The sequence below is a fragment of the Salvelinus alpinus genome, chromosome 16, assembly GCF_045679555.1.
Source record: "Salvelinus alpinus chromosome 16, SLU_Salpinus.1, whole genome shotgun sequence".
Taxonomy (NCBI): domain Eukaryota; kingdom Metazoa; phylum Chordata; class Actinopteri; order Salmoniformes; family Salmonidae; genus Salvelinus; species Salvelinus alpinus.
The window spans coordinates 6,799,004-6,815,020 of NC_092101.1; the positions used below are offsets into that span (position 1 = coordinate 6,799,004).

At 42.8% G+C, this 16,017-nt stretch overlaps 1 protein-coding gene across 3 annotated transcripts; it reads left to right on the forward strand.

Moving 5' to 3' along the window:
- Window positions 1–7,096: 7,096 nt before the first annotated feature.
- Window positions 7,097–15,786, forward strand: LOC139540706 (phospholipase A and acyltransferase 1). 3 transcript variants are annotated; one of them, XM_071344583.1, is made up of 6 exons: window positions 7,097–7,356; window positions 7,996–8,046; window positions 8,448–8,497; window positions 13,768–13,906; window positions 14,235–14,503; window positions 15,496–15,786. In XM_071344583.1, exons 3-6 carry the CDS (start codon window positions 8,471–8,473, stop codon window positions 15,595–15,597), a joined length of 537 nt encoding a protein of 178 aa, XP_071200684.1. In that variant the 5' UTR covers window positions 7,097–7,356; window positions 7,996–8,046; window positions 8,448–8,470; the 3' UTR covers window positions 15,598–15,786. The 3 variants fall into 3 exon arrangements, with proteins under 3 accessions (XP_071200684.1, XP_071200685.1, XP_071200686.1); XM_071344584.1 differs by lacking the exon at window positions 7,996–8,046; XM_071344585.1 differs by lacking the exons at window positions 7,996–8,046; window positions 8,448–8,497.
- Window positions 15,787–16,017: the final 231 nt, after the last annotated feature.

Below are 16,017 nucleotides of genomic sequence, written 5' to 3' on the forward strand. Positions count from 1 at the left end.
GACCAGTGGAAATCTGTCCTTTGGTCTGATGAGTACAAATGTGAGATTTTTGGTTCCAACCGCCGTGTCTTTGTGAGACACAGTGTAGGTGAACGGATGATCTCCGCATGTATGGTTCCCACTGTGGAGCATGGAGGAGGAGTTGTGATGGTGTGGGGGTGCTTTGCTGATGACACTGTCAGTGATTTATTTAGAATTCAAGGCACACTTAACCAGCATGGCTACGACAGCATTCTGCAGCGATATGCCACCCCATCTGGTTTGCGCTTAATATACTATCATTTGTTTTTCAACAGGACAAAGACCAAACACACCTCCAGGCTGTGTAAGGGTTATTTGACCAAGATGGAGAGTGATGAAGTGCTGCATCAGATGGTACTGTCACACCCTGATCTGTTTCACCTGTCTTTGTGATTGTCTCCACCCCCTCCAGGTGTCGCCCGTCTTCCCCATTATCCCCTGTGTATTTATACCTGTGTTCTCTGTTTGTCTGTTGCCAGTTCGTCTTGTTTGTCAAGTCAACCAGCGTTTTTGTGTCTCAGCTCCTGCTTTTCCCAGTCTCTCTTTTTCTTGCCCTCCTGGTTTGGACCCTTGCCTGTCTTGACTCTGAGCCCGCCTGTCTGACCACTCTGGCTGCCCCTGACCCTGCCTGCCGACCTGTACCGTTGCCCCACCTCTGGATTATCGACCTCTGCCTACCCTGAGCCTGCCTGCCGTCCGGTACTGTTGCCCCACCTCTGGTTTACTGACCCCTGCTTGCCATGACCTGTGTATTGCCTGCCCAGTTGGATTATTAAACCATTGTTAATTTGACGTTGTCTGCATCTGGGTCTTACCTTCATACCTGATAGGTACTGTATATTTCTTTCTCTTTGCTCTATTCAGTATGTCTATCTCTGATAAGCTACCCAGGAAAGGGCGGAAAATAGCTATATTAATATATGTAGCATTAGAAATAAGGTTCATGAAATCAGTAACTTGCTAACATCAGATAACATTCATATATGTTCTACAGCTGCACCATCGAGAGCATCCTGACGGGTTTCATCACTGCCTGGTATAGCAACTGCTTGGCCTCCGACCGCAAGGCACTACAGAGGGTAGTGCGTACGTCCCAGTACATCACTGGGGCCAAGCTTCCTGCCATCCAGGACCTCTATAACAGGCGGTGTCAGAGGAAGGCCCTAAAAATTGTCAGACTCCATCCACCCTAGTCATAGCCTGTTCCCTCTGCTACCACATAGCAAGCGGTACCGGAGCACCAAGTCCAGGTCCAAGAGGCTTCTAAAAACAGCTTCTACCCCCAAGCCGTAAGACTCCTAAACATCTAATCAAATGGCTACCCAGACTATTTGCATTGCCCCCCCCCCCCCCCTTACACTGCTGCTACTCTGTTGTTATCTATGCATAGTCACTTTAATAACTCTACCTACATGTCCATATTACCTCTACTAACCGGTGCCCCCGCACATTGACTCTGTACCGGTACCCCCCTGTATATAGCCTCACTATTGTTATTTTACTGCTGCTCTTTAATTATTTGTTACTTTTATTTCTTACTTATTTTAGGTATTTTTCTTAACTGCATTGTTGGTTAAGGGCTTGTAAGTAAGCATTTCACTATGAGGATGTGACAAATACAATTTGATATATTAGCCATTTCTGAGACTCACTTAGAATATTAATTTGATACAGAAGTAGCAATACAAGGATATAACATCTATAGAAGAGACAGAAATGCTTATGGGGAAGTGTCGCTGTATATATATATTCAGAGCCATATCCGTCTCATGTGCGCCCTCTCCAGGCTGCTCGTTAGGGCTCACTCCTGTCACCAGCTTTACACGCATAATGACACTCACCTGTATATGTCACTACTTTTGGTTTCTTCCCCAGTCGTCATTGTTGCTGTTTCATGTCGGTGCGTTGTTTGTGTTTCTTGTTAAAAAATAAATAAATAATGTATTCACTCCCTGAACTTGCTTCCCGACTCTCAGCGTACATCGTTACAATATCTCTGTATCAATATCTCTATCTCAATATCTCTTGGGGCGGCAGGTAGCCTAGTGGTTAGAGTGTTGGACTAGTAACTGAAAGGTTTCAAGATCAAATCCCTGAGCTGACAAGGTAAAAAATCTGGTTCTTCCCCTCAAGGCAGTTAACCCAATGTTCCTAGACTGTCATTGAAAATAAGACTTTGTTCAAAACTGACTTGCCTAGTGAAATAAAACAATATCTCTGTGTGCTTAGAAAATTGTATGTCAAGTGTTTTTGAAGTGTTGTGGTTGCAGGTTCACTTGGCACATCTAAAGCCTTTTCTTTTGGGGTTTTGCTATAGGCCACCAAGTGCTAACAGTCAGTATCTAAATAATATGTGTGAAATGCTTGATAGTGTACAGCAGGGGTGTCAAACTCATCTTGCCCTGGGGGCCGCATTCGGTCTTCAGTGAGGTCCGGAGGGCCGCATTGAAAATTTGTTGCATTTCCTCTACATCAAAATTGGAAACTGAATTGTTCTCTATCCATCGTTCTGGGAATTTTCTATGTCTAGCTTTCATTCTGGTGATTATTAGCGAGCTGGGCACAATCTACAAATTGTTTGTTTCAATTTGATTTGAGTCATTTTAAAGTATACTGAGTTCATTTTATTTTTTACTCAAACCACACGCGGGCCTGATTGGACACTCTCGTTTGCACAAGTTCAGCCGCCTTCATCATGCATCGTTTAACAAAGTCACCGTCGGAATACGGCTTCGATGCTAATGCTATTTCGCTAGCAATTAGGTAGCTGGCTTTTACCGCTGCTTCACTGACTTCTCGGCTCTGGATGAAAGTTGACTGCTGTTTCCTCAGACCCGCCAGCAATTCGTTAATCTTATCTCTTCTCAGTTGTCCTTGCAAGCCGTCATATTTTTCGCTGTGATGAGTCTCGTAGTGGCGTCGAATATTATATTCCTTCAATACCGAAACTTGTTGCAAACACACCAAGCACGAAGGTTTTCCGTGCATCTCTGTAAATAAATAGGACGTGGTCCATTTTTCTTTGAAAATTCTACACTCCTTATCTACTTTTCTCCGTTTGGATAACGACATTTTGGCTAATGAGGGTGTAGCGGAGAGGTAGAGACCAAGGTATTAACAACGTCGTAACAAGCAGCAGATGGCGCATTGATACCGTCTGCTGTTTTCAGTCTGTCTCAGTGATGCGGCTTGTCTTCTACTCTGATGGAAAGAGTGCGCCCCTTAGCGGATAATCCATGAATTGCAGTCTTTTATGCATTTTTTCCACTTTCAAATTATCCTGCGGGCCTGATCGAACCTCCTTGGGGGCCGGTTCCGGCCCGCGGGCCGTATGTTTGACACCCCTGGTGTACAGTATGTGATAAGAACAGAGAGGTCTACTTTCTTGGGGACCTGAATCTTGACTGGTTTTCATCAAGCTGTCCGCTCAAGAGGAAGCTTCTTACTGTAACCAGTGCCTGTAATCTGGTTCAGGTTATTAATCAACCTACCAGGGTGTTTACACACACTACAGGAACAAGATCATCCACATGTATTGATCACATTTTTACTAATACTGTAGAACTTTGTTCTAAAGCTGTATCCGTACCCATTGGATGCAGTGATCACATTATAGTTTGTTATATCCAGGAAAGCCAAAGTTCCAACAGCTGGGCCTAAAATCGTGTATAAGAGAGCGTACAACATATTTTGCTGTGACATTGTGGATGATGTTAAAAATATGTGTTGGTCTGATGTGACTAATGAGGAGCATCCAGACGCTGCGCTTGATGAATTTATGAATTTTCTTCTTCCAATTATTGATAAATATGCACCTGTTAAGAAACTGACTGTTAGAACTGTTAAGGCTCCATGGATTGATGAGGAACTGAGAAACTGTATGGTTGAAAGAGATGGGGCAAAAGGAGTAGCTAATAAGTCTGGCTGCACATGTGACTAAACTCAACAAAAAGAAGAAGAAACTGTATTATGAAGCCAAGATCAATGATATAAAGAATGATGGGAAAAAGTTTGGAGTACTTTAAATGAAATCATGGGCAGAAAGACAAATTCAACTCCAATTTTCATCGAATCAGATGGCTTATTCATCACAAAACCATAAGATTACTTAATTGGCAAAGTGGGCAAACTTAGGTAGAAAATGCCAACAACGAACAGTGAGCCATCGTATTCATGCATAAAAAAACAAATAATGAAAGAAAAGCATTGCAAGTTTGAATTCTGTAAAGTTAGTGTGGGTGGAAAATTATTGTTATCGATCAATAATGACAAAACTCCTGGCATTGACAACTTAGATGGAAAGCTACTGAGGATGGTAGCTGACTCTATAGCCACTGCTATCTGTCATATCTTTAATCTGAGCCTAGAGGAAAATATTTGTCCAGTAACCAATGCACAGGTTGGGGTTGAGACCCAGCCAGCTGGTCTGCGCATGCTCTGAGGATGCAGCTAGGGATGCTGTCTGGGCTTGGGTGGGTTGCTTGGGTTAACACGTTTAAATGTCTTACTCACGTCGGCCACGGAGAAGGAGAGCGGGCCACGTTGGGGGCACTGTATTATCCTCAAAGCGGGCAAAGAAGGTGTTTAGTTTGTCTGGAAGCAAGACGGTGTCCGTGACGTGGCTGGTTTTCTTTTTGTAGTCCGTGATTGCCTGTAGACCCTGCCTCATACGTCTCGTGTCTGAGCCGTTGAACTGCGGCTCCACTTTGTTCCTATACCGACATTTTGCTTGTTTGATTGCATTGCGGAGGGAATAACTACATTATACTCGGCCATATTCCCAGTCCATCTTTCCATGGTTAAATGCGGTGGTTCGCGCTTTCAGATTTGCGCGAATGTCGCCATCTATACACAGTTTCTGGTTAGGGTAGGTTGTAATAGTCACATTGGGTACAACATCTCCAATGCGCTTCTTTATGAACTCACTCACTGAATCAGTGTATAAATCGATGTTATTCTCTGAGGCTGCCGGAACATTTCCCAGTCTGCGTGATCAAAACAATCTTGAAACCTGGATTCCGATTGGTCAGAACAGCGTTGAATAGTTGTTGTCATGGGTACATCCTGTTAGAGTTTCTGCCTATAGGACGGTAGTAGCAAAATGGAGTCGTGGTCGGATTTGCTGAAGGGAGGGCGGGGGAAGGGCGGGGGGATTTGCTGAAGGGAGGGCGGGGGAGGGCCTTGTATGCATTGCGGAAGTTAGAGTTGCAGTGATCCAGTGTATTACCCGCACGAGTGCTACAATCAATATGCTGGTAGAATTTAGGTAGCCTTGTTCTCAAATTTGATTTGTTAAAATCCCCAGCTACAATAAATGAAGCCTCAGGATATATGGTTTCCAGATTGCATAGTCCAGTGAAGTTCCTTTATGTCCGTCGTGGTATCGGTTTGAGGGGGGATATACACGGCTGTGACAATCACCGCCGAGAATTATTTTTGGAGATAATACGGTCAGCATTTGATTGTAAGGAATTCTAGGTCAGGTAAACAAAAGGACTTCAGTTCCTGTATGTTGTTGAGTCGTTAATCATGAAGCATACAGCGCCGCCCTTCTTCTTCCCAGAGAGATGTTTATTTCTGTTGGCGCGATGCATGAAGAATCCCGGTGGCTGTACAGACTCCGACAACATATCCTGAGAGAGCCATGTTTCCGTGAAACAGAGAATGTTATAATCTTTAATGTCTCTCTGGAAAGAAACCCTTGCCCTAATTTCGTCTACCTTGTCTAGAGACTGGACATTGGTGAGTAATATACTCGGAAGTGGTGGGTGGTGTGCACGCCTTTGAAGTCTGACCAGGAGGCCGCTACGTCTACCTCTTCTGCGGCGACATTGTTTCGGGTCGGCCTCTGGGATTAGATCCAATGTCCTGGGTGGTGGTGCGAACAAAGTATCCTCTTCGGGAAAGTCGTATTCCTGGTTATAATGTTGGTAAGTTGACGTCGCTCTGATATCCAATAGTTCTTCCCGGCTGTATGAAATAACACTTAAGATGTTCTGGGCTAACAATGTAAGAAATAATACATAAAATTAAAAAAAAATGCATAGTTTCCTAAGGACTAGAAGCGAGGCGACCATCTGTCGGCACCATCTTGCTTGTGGTTGAAATACTGTCTGCTTGCGTACAGTGTCAAAGATAATGCATTACACAGGCTTTGCATTTTCTCAAGAGATGCTGAAAGAAATCAATTATATTTCTCCACTGCTGTTCCAGAGACAAAATTAACATTTGTTGTATCATTTTACTGCAAGAAATGCATAATTCTGCAGAAGTTAATATTACGCTACATGTGAGAGGTTATAGGCCTACAGTCAGTGTCCAGATTTCAGTTACTATTCAATTTAGGAATATTCTGTTTATTCATGGTTACAGATATACTCGTGAGCAGGATATCAAAGTTGCATGTTAACAGGTTATCCCGAATAAGACCTTACGTGGGATATGAGTTACTATCTGGAATACTGTAAATGCTAGCTAGCAGGCATTCAGGGCGGCAGGTAGCCTAGTGGTAAGAGCATTGGGCCAGTAACCGAAAGGTTGCTAGATCAAATCCCCGAGCTGACAAGGTTAAAATATGTTGAACCAGGCAGTTAACCCACTAGGCTGTCATTGTAAATAAGAATTTGTTCTTAACTGACTTGCCTAGTTAAATAAAAAAAAATAAAAAAATGCCCATGGGTAACATTGCATCTGTCATTTAGTAGCCTACCATAACAAGTTTTGCCCAATACCACTGACTACATGAAATAGCCTAAATAAAATAAATACAGACAGGTAGGCTACATACTGCCCTCCTGGGAAAAAATGAATGTATCATTTAAGAAAATGGTCTATTGGAATTATATTACAGTTTATTCAAAACAGACCTCATTATAATTCATAACATAAAAAAATATTCAAGACTTATGTGCATAATTTCCATGCCAGTGATGATAATTTGTTGCAGGAATGGTCAGTCATCTAACTACATAATATCAAAGCATTCTTTATTGATACACCATGAATAAACACTGTCAGTGCTGCTATGGAAGGGACAGCCTTCTAGCATCAGTGAACTGTGGCAGTAACCCGGCGGCTGTCATCATCTGTCAAAGTTGATACCATACCACGACGTATGCACATGAAACACTACCTACCTGCAGGACCTCAAGCACCGCTTCAATTTTCACCAAGCAATCAGAGGGACTCTAATCCGAATAAGTTAGATTTTCTCTCAGATAACCGACCATCACAAGGACTTGGATTGAATTATTTTGCTCATCTGACTTTCAAAACGTGTGGCTATAAATCATGGAGCACTAAAATGGAGAGGAAGAAAAAGGTGTTAGTGTTCGAGTAAGTATTACTTCTTTGTTTTTGTATACAGTTGAATAGTATTCTGAAGTTATAATAAAGTAACACACATTTAGGCTATAGGACCTACATTGAATTATGTCACGTATAATTTAATTTGAAGTACACAAATATTTATGTGATCATTTTGTAAATAACATTACTAAACATGGTTTAATGTTCCACCACATAGCTTCAGACTTATGAATTAATGATAACATTGATACACACACATAGCTCTCCCAGGATGATATAGATTTCATCACATGCCAGGTGTACTCAGAGATACTGTATGGCAGAATACAAATGAATGGACATTTTATCTTCCCTTTACATGTATTGTACTATATTGTCTCTAGTTTTACAATGCCCTCACATATATGTTCTTGAACTATGACTTTGACACTCATTATAAATGCTTCCTAACCATTTATATATGTTTTTTTCCAATGTCAATGTCTGATTATTTTCAGTGGTGACAAACAATTTTTCTGTCAGTTTCTCTATTATGTAGGTGCTATTGTGACTGTGCGTGGCACAAGAGCTTGTGTGTATTGTCTCTGTGTGTATGAGTGTGACCTTACCCACTACATTGTACCCTGTTCTCCAGCACTTTCTCTCTCTCTCTCTCTGTGAAATTAGATCACCTACCATGATCGAAGAATATTACCACAAAGAAACATCAAAATTCAAGTACATTTTATCGTCTCTCTCCTTTCCTTTTTTATTGATTGAACATATTTTTCAGAGAATAGTTGTTACGAAAATACCATTCGGGTATGGCACAGATATGCATAGTAGGAATGCAGTCAATAGCAGAAGGATAACTATAGCAGTGTTTCCCAACCTTGAGTACCTCCAACAGTACACGTGTTTATTATAGCCCTGGACAAAACACACCTCATTCAGCTCATTGAGGGCTTGATGATTATTGTGACAAGTTGAATCAGGTGTGCTTGTCCATTGTTACAATACAAATGTGTACTGTTGGTGGTACTCGAGGACCAGGGTTGGGAAACACTGAACTATAGGGTCTACTCTCAAACAGATGGTGATGGGGGGTGACATGGTTTCATCCATGTTTCTTCTTTCAGAATTTGTGGAAGCATGATGTGGGATGGATAGAAAAAGTGCAACCTCTACTGTGAGTAACGTTTTGTGTGCGAAAGTTTCTTATTTTCACCTCAATTGTCTTTGGCATGATTAATATGTATAGGCCTATATCTACTGTATGTCTATGACACTGTTGACCTTCATCTTAGCTACTGTATATGGGGCAGGTTGGGAGATAGACCCTTATATGGATGGGAACATTTCGCTATTAGGATTTAATTTTCTTTAAATACAATTATTATTGTTATTATTTTTATTATTAAATGTCTAACTAATTCCCTTGAGGACTGACTTAGTTGAAATTATCTGTCTGTAGAGTGTGCAACTGCCATTCTCAACACAAAGTCTAGAAATAAGAAAACTATTTGTGATTCATTCAAATAAGTAAATACATGTGCACTCACCGATGGTTAAGTTTATTTTAAACTTAAACCAGTAGCAGTAGTCACAGACACTGATGTGCTTTAGGGTATAACTTTTGTCAGTGTACATGTTCCTCTGGTGATATAGAGGGTAACCCAGGCCCTGTGTGTCCCCAGGTGCTCTCATTTGCGGACTTCTGCAACCGTAAAAGCCTTGGGTTCATGCATGTTAACCTCAGAAGCCTCCTCCCTAAGTTTGCTTTATTCACTGCTTTAGCACACTCCGCCAACCCTGATGTCCTAACTGTGTCTGCATCCTGGCTTAGGAAGGCCACCAAAAAATCGGAAATTTCCATCCCCAAATACAACATTTTCCGTCAAGACAGAACTGCTAAAGGGGGCGGAAATGCAATCTACTGTAGAGATAGCCTGCATAGATCTGTCATACTATCCAGGTCTATGCCCAAACAGTTCGAGCTACTACTTTTAAAGATCCATCTCGCCAGAAATAAGTCCCTCACTGTTGCCGCTTGTTATAGATCCCCATCAGCTCCCAGCTGTGTCCTGGACACCATATGTGAATTGATCGCCCCCCATCTATCTTCAGAGTTTGTACTGCTAGGTAACCTAAATTGGGATATGCTTAACACCCCGGCCATCCTACAATCTAAGCTAGATGACCTCAATCTCACACAATTATCAAAGAACCTACCAGGTACAACCCCAAATCCGTAAACATGGGCACGCTCATAGATATCATCCTGACCAACTTTCCCTCTAAATACACCTCTGTTGTCTTCAACCAGGATCTCAGCGATCATTGCCTGCGTCTGTTATGGGTCCGCGGTCAAACGACCACCCCTATTCACTGTCAAACGCTCCCTAAAACACTTCAGCGAGCAGGCCTTTCTAATCAACCTGGCCCGGGTATCCTGGAAGGATATTGACCTCATCCCGTCGGTAGAGGATGCTTGGTTGTGCTTTAAAAGTGCTCTCCTCAACATCTTAAATAAGCATGCCCCTTTCAAAAAATGTAGAACTAAGGACAGATATAGCCCTTGGTTCACTCCAGACTTGACTGCCCTTGACCAGCACAAAAACACCCTGTGGCATACTGCACTAGTATCAAATAGTCCCTGCAATATGCAACTTTTCAGGGAAGTCAGGAACCAATACACACAGTCAGTTTGAAAAAGCTAGCCTTTGCTTTCCTAACAGAAATGTGCATCCTGCAGCACTAATTCCAAAAGGTTTTGGGACACTGTAAAAACCATGGAGAATAAGAGTACCTCCTCCCAGCCGCCAACTGCACTGAGACCACTGTCACCACTGATAAATCCACAATAATCGAGAATTTCAAGAAGCATTTCTCTACGGCTGGCCATGCTTTCCACCTGGCTACCCCAACCCCGGACAACAGCTCTGCACCCCTCGCAGCAACTGCATGAAATGCATGCTCTACAACCGATCGCTGCCCGCACCCGCCCGCCTAGCATCACTACTTTGGATGGTTCTAATTTAGAATAGGTGGACAACTATAAACACCTAGGTGTCTGGCTAGACTGTAAAGTCTCCTTCCAGACTCACATTAAGCATCTCCAATCCAAAGTTAAATCTAGAATCGGCTTCCTATTTCACAACAAAGCCTCCTTCTGTCAGGACCCGGTTACGAACTCGGGTCTCCGGTGAGAGAAACAGTCACTTATCAAACTGAGCCACTAATAGTCGGCAGAACCCAGAAGATGAGGCAGACACAGCAGTACTTGAGACGGTGTTTTAATAAAGAAAAAAGGAAAGTACTTCAGGCAAAAAATATAAATCCACAACGTCAAAAGTAATTCCAAGAGAAAAAAGGTATATCCTCCAAGTCACAAGGTATATCCACAAAAGTGGTAAGCACAGCAGGGAAAAAACCTCAAAAGAAAAATCAAAGAAAATAAATGAGAACAAAAACAGAGTACCTCAAGAGAATCAGCATGGCTGGGTGCTAACATTCAAACACAGAGCAAAGAACTGAGGAAAACTAAGGGTTTAAATACATACAAGGGAAACGAGGCACAGGTGAAAATAATAACTGGAAATAAGGGAAAACAAAAGGGTCAAAAAAGCCCAATGGGGGCATCTAGTGACCAAAACCGGAATAATCCTGGCCAAATCCTGACACCTTCACTCATGCTGCCAAACATACCCTCGTAAAACTGACTATCCTATCGATCCTTGACTTCGGCGATGTCATTTACAAAATAGCCTCCAACACTCTACTCAGCAAATTGGATGCAGTCTCTCACAATGCCATCCGTTTTGTCACCAAAGCCCCATATACTACCCATCACTGTGACCTGCATGCTCTCGTTGGCTGGTCCTCGCTACATATTCGTCGCCAAACCCATTGGCTCCAGGTCATCTATAAGTCTTTGCTAGGTATAGCACCGCCTTATCTCAGCTCACTGGTTACCATAGCAGCACCCACTCGTAGTGCTAGAGCAGGTATATTTCACTGGTCACCCCCAAAGCCAACACCTCCTTTGGCCGCCTTTCCTTCCAGTTCTCTGCTGCCAATGACTGGAACGAATTGCAAAAATCACTGAAGTTGGAGACATACAGTGGGGAGAACAAGTATTTGATACACTGCCGATTTTGCAGGTTTTCCTACTTACAAAGCATGTAGAGGTCTGTAATTTTTATCATAGGTACACTTCAACTGTGAGAGACGGAATCTAAAACAAAAATCCAGAAAATCATATTGTATGATTTTTAAATAATTAATTTGCATTTTATTGCATGACATAAGTATTTGATCACCTACCAACCAGTAAGAATTCCGGCTCTCACAGACCTGTTAGTTTTTCTTTAAGAAGCCCTCCTGTTCTCCACTCATTACCTGTATTAACTGCACCTGTTTGAACTCGTTACCTGTATAAAAGACACCTGTCCACACACAATCAAACAGATTCCAACCTCTCCACAATGGCCAAGACCAGAGAGCTGTGTAAGGACATCAGGGATAAAATTGTAGACCTGCACAAGGCTGGGATGGGCTACAGGACAATAGGCAAGCAGCTTGGTGAGAAGGAAACAACTGTTGGCGCAATTATTAGAAAATGGAAGAAGTTCAAGATGACGGTCAATCACCCTCGGTCTGGGGCTCCATGCAAGATTTCACCTCGTGGGGCATCAATGATCATGAGGAAGGTGAGGGATCAGCCCAGAACTACACGGCAGGACCTGGTCAATGACCTGAAGAGAGCTGGGACCACAGTCTCAAAGAAAACCATTAGTAACACACTACGCCGTCATGGATTAAAATCCTGCAGCGCACGCAAGGTCCCCCTGCTTAAGCCAGTGCATGTCCAGGCCTGTCTGAAGTTTGCCAATGACCATCTGGATGATCCAGAGGAGGAATGGGAGAAGGTCATGTGGTCTGATGAGACAAAAATAGAGCTTTTTGGTCTAACCCCACTCGCCGTGTTTGGAGGAAGAAGAAGTATGAGTACAACCCCAAGAACACCATCCCAACCGTGAAGCATGGAGGTGGAAACATCATTCTTTGGGGATGCTTTTCTGCAAAGGGGACAGGACGACTGCACCGTATTGAGGGGAGGATGGATGGGGCCATGTATCGCGAGATCTTGGCCAACAACCTCCTTCCCTCAGTAAGAGCATTGAAGATGGGTCGTGGCTGGGTCTTCCAGCATGACAACGACACGAAGCACACAGCCATGGCAACTAAGGAGTGGCTCCGTAAGAAGCATCTCAAGGTCCTGGAGTGGCCTAGCCAGTCTCCAGACCTGAACCCAATAGAAAATCTTTGGAGGGAGCTGAAAGTCCGTATTGCCCAGCGACAGCCCCGAAACCTGAAGGATCTGGAGAAGATCTGTAGGGAGGAGTGGGCCAAAATCCCTGCTGCAGTGTGTGCAAACCTAGTCAAGAACTACAGGAATCGTATGATCTCTGTAATTGCAAACAAAGGTTTCTGTACCAAATATTAAGTTCTGCTTTTCTGAATTATCAAATACTTATGTCATGCAATAAAATGCAAATTAATTACTTAAAAATCATACAATGTGATTTTCTGGATTTTTGTTTTAGATTCCGTCTCTCATAGTTGAAGTGTACCTATGATAATAATTACAGACCTCTACATGCTTTGTAAGTAGGAAAACCTGCAAAATCGGCAGTGTATCAAATACTTGTTCTCCCCACTGTATCTCCCTCACTAACTTTAAGCGTCAGCTGTCAGAGCAGCTTACCGATCGCTGCAGCTGTACACAGCCCATCTGTAAATAGCTCATCCAACCAACTACCTACCTCATCCCCATATTTGTTTTTCTGCTCTTTTGCATACCAGTATTTCTACTTGCACATCCTCATCTGCACATATATCACTCCAGTGTAATTTTTTTAAATTGTAATTACTTCACTATTGGCCTATTTATTGCTATTTATTGCTTTACCTCCTTACTTCATTTGCACACACTGTATACAGATTTTTCTATTGTGTTGTTGACTGTACGTTTGTTTATCCCATGTGTAACTATGTGTCGTTGTTTTTGTCGCACTGCTTTGCTTTATCTTGGCCAGGTCGCAGTTGTAAATGAGAACTTGCTCTCAACTGGCCTACCTGATTAAATAAAGGTGAAATAAAATAAAATAAATATACGTCTTTGTGACCTCAGAGTACATGAATATTGTATTCAGGGGGAAAGGGGTTACTCTCCTCAATGAACTTCATTGAACCCATAGTGATAGGAGAGAGTTTGATGGTTAAATTAGCAGCGGTGACCTTAGCCCCTTACACATGTGGAGAGAGGTTGTGGTTTGTAAACCATTTGAGCGGTTTTCGATACTAAATAATAGTATGTTGATTGTAAATGGAGGCAATATCCTACATTGTTGATCATGTGTGTAAATCTTCTGACATCACTTCCTTTCCCTATAGATGGCCTCTAATGACCCCAACCCTCTTGACCTCCCTGGGACCCCCCAGCCTGGTGACCTCATTGAGATCTTCAGACCGGCCTATCAGCACTGGGCTCTGTACCTGGGAGATGGTTATATCATCAACTTGACACCTGTTGGTCAGTGAAAGCAGTGTGGACATGAGGGCAAATCCAAGCTTGAGTTAGGATATGTTGTATGTGTGTCGTATTGGTGTTTTATGTATCGTATTTGATCTTACAGAATGTGAACGCTTTCAAATGCACTAACTTGCTCAAAACATTTGAGTTAAAAAAAACACACGTATAACATGTCAACACCCCTTTGTGAATGTATTCAGCATTGTGAAAGGGTGGGATTCACTCAAATCCACATTTATCCATGCAAGTTTGAATGAATTCCAACCCACTCAATAACCATAATAATGCTATCCCTTCACACCCATTTAATATTGTCTCCCTCCTGTAGATGAGAGTCAGGCTGCAGCCATCTCCAGTGTGAAGTCAGTGTTCAGTCGGAAGGCAGTGGTCCGAATGCAGCTTCTAAAGGAAGTGGTTGGAGACGACTCGTACCGGGTCAACAACAAATACGACGACGACCGCACTCCATTGCCCGTCGATGACATAATTCAGCGATCTCAAGACCTCATTGGCCAGGAGGTGTCTTATGACCTGTTGGGCAGTAACTGCGAGCACTTTGTCACCTTGCTGCGCTACGGGGAGGGGGTATCTGAGCAGGTCTCTCAATCCTTCGATCTCTCTTTCTCTATCTTCCTGTGTATGCTCTGTATTCTCTCTCTCAATGTCTTCGCTGATGCCCAATCCCAAATCGATACCCAGCCACTCTCCATAGGTTTCAGTGTACAATCATGATTTGATAATAGTTTACCGGCATTATACCTTCTTACAGGGCAGGTAGAGTTTCCACTATATTTCACATACTTATATAAACCTCTCAGATTTACATGTGTAACAGTATAACTTTATACCGTCCCCTCGCCCATACCCGGGCGCGAACCAGGGACCTTCTGCACACATCAACAACAGTCACCCAAGAAGCATCGTTACCCATCGCTCCACAAAGGCCGCGGCTCTTGCAGAGCAAGGTGCAACACTACTTCTAGGTTTCAGAGCAAGTGACGTAACTGATTGAAACGCTAGTAGCGCGTACCCGCTAACTAGCTAGCCATTTCACATCCGTTACACTCACCCCCCTTTCAACCTCCTCCTTTTCCGCAGCAACCAGTGATCCGGGTCAACAGCATCAATGTAACAGTATAACTTTAGTCCGTCCCCTCGCCCCGACACGGGCGCGAACCAGGGACCCTCTGCACACATCAACAACTGACACCCACGAAGCGTCGTTACCCATCGCTCCACAAAAGCCGCGGCCCTTGCAGAGCAAGGTGCAACACTACTTCTAGGTTTCAGAGCAAGTGCCGTAACTGATTGAAACGCTAGTAGTGCGTACCCGCTAACTAGCTAGCCATTTCACATCCGTTACACATGCATAAGTGCCTAGGTAACAATTTGGATATTTGTCATTACTTTCTCTTTTTTTCCTGATGTATAAAATGCCATTCTAGCCCTCATCACTACTTGAAATCTATATATTGTGGTATAAGCCACTATGTTGTCTCCCTTTCCACCACCATACACTTATAATTTCATGATACTATATTGGATGTTATTGTATTCAAGTTACAATTGTGTTTTTCCCACATCCACAGGCCACACGGGCCATTGGAGCTATCAGTTTGGTGACGGCTGCAGCAAGTGCCTTCTCTGTTCTTGGACTGATCAACACACGCTCCAGAAACAGACCCTTCTGAAGCCCCTCAACAACAGCAGCACTGTCCTGTGCTACTACCGTTCTGGGAAACAATCTTCTTTTGGTTAAGAGGATAGATGGATACTCATCTTTACCCACTGTCATAAAACATGGATGCAATGACCTTTTGTATCATAATTTGTATTGAAGGCCAAGCAGACAAAGTACTGTATACAGTAGAGATGTTGCCAACATTACAATTAATGCAGTATCTTGCTGGAGATACACATTTGGAGATGTTCAAAGGATTGGTTGTGTGAAAATTAAGTTAAAAGGAAATATAAAATGTAACAAAAGAAGAATCAATAAAGAACTGAAATAGTATCGCATCCATTACGAAAAAAGACTGCAGTTAGAGTGCAGTATAACTACAGTATGTTGCAAATACTACATGCAAAGCAACATTTTTTTTTACTGCAGT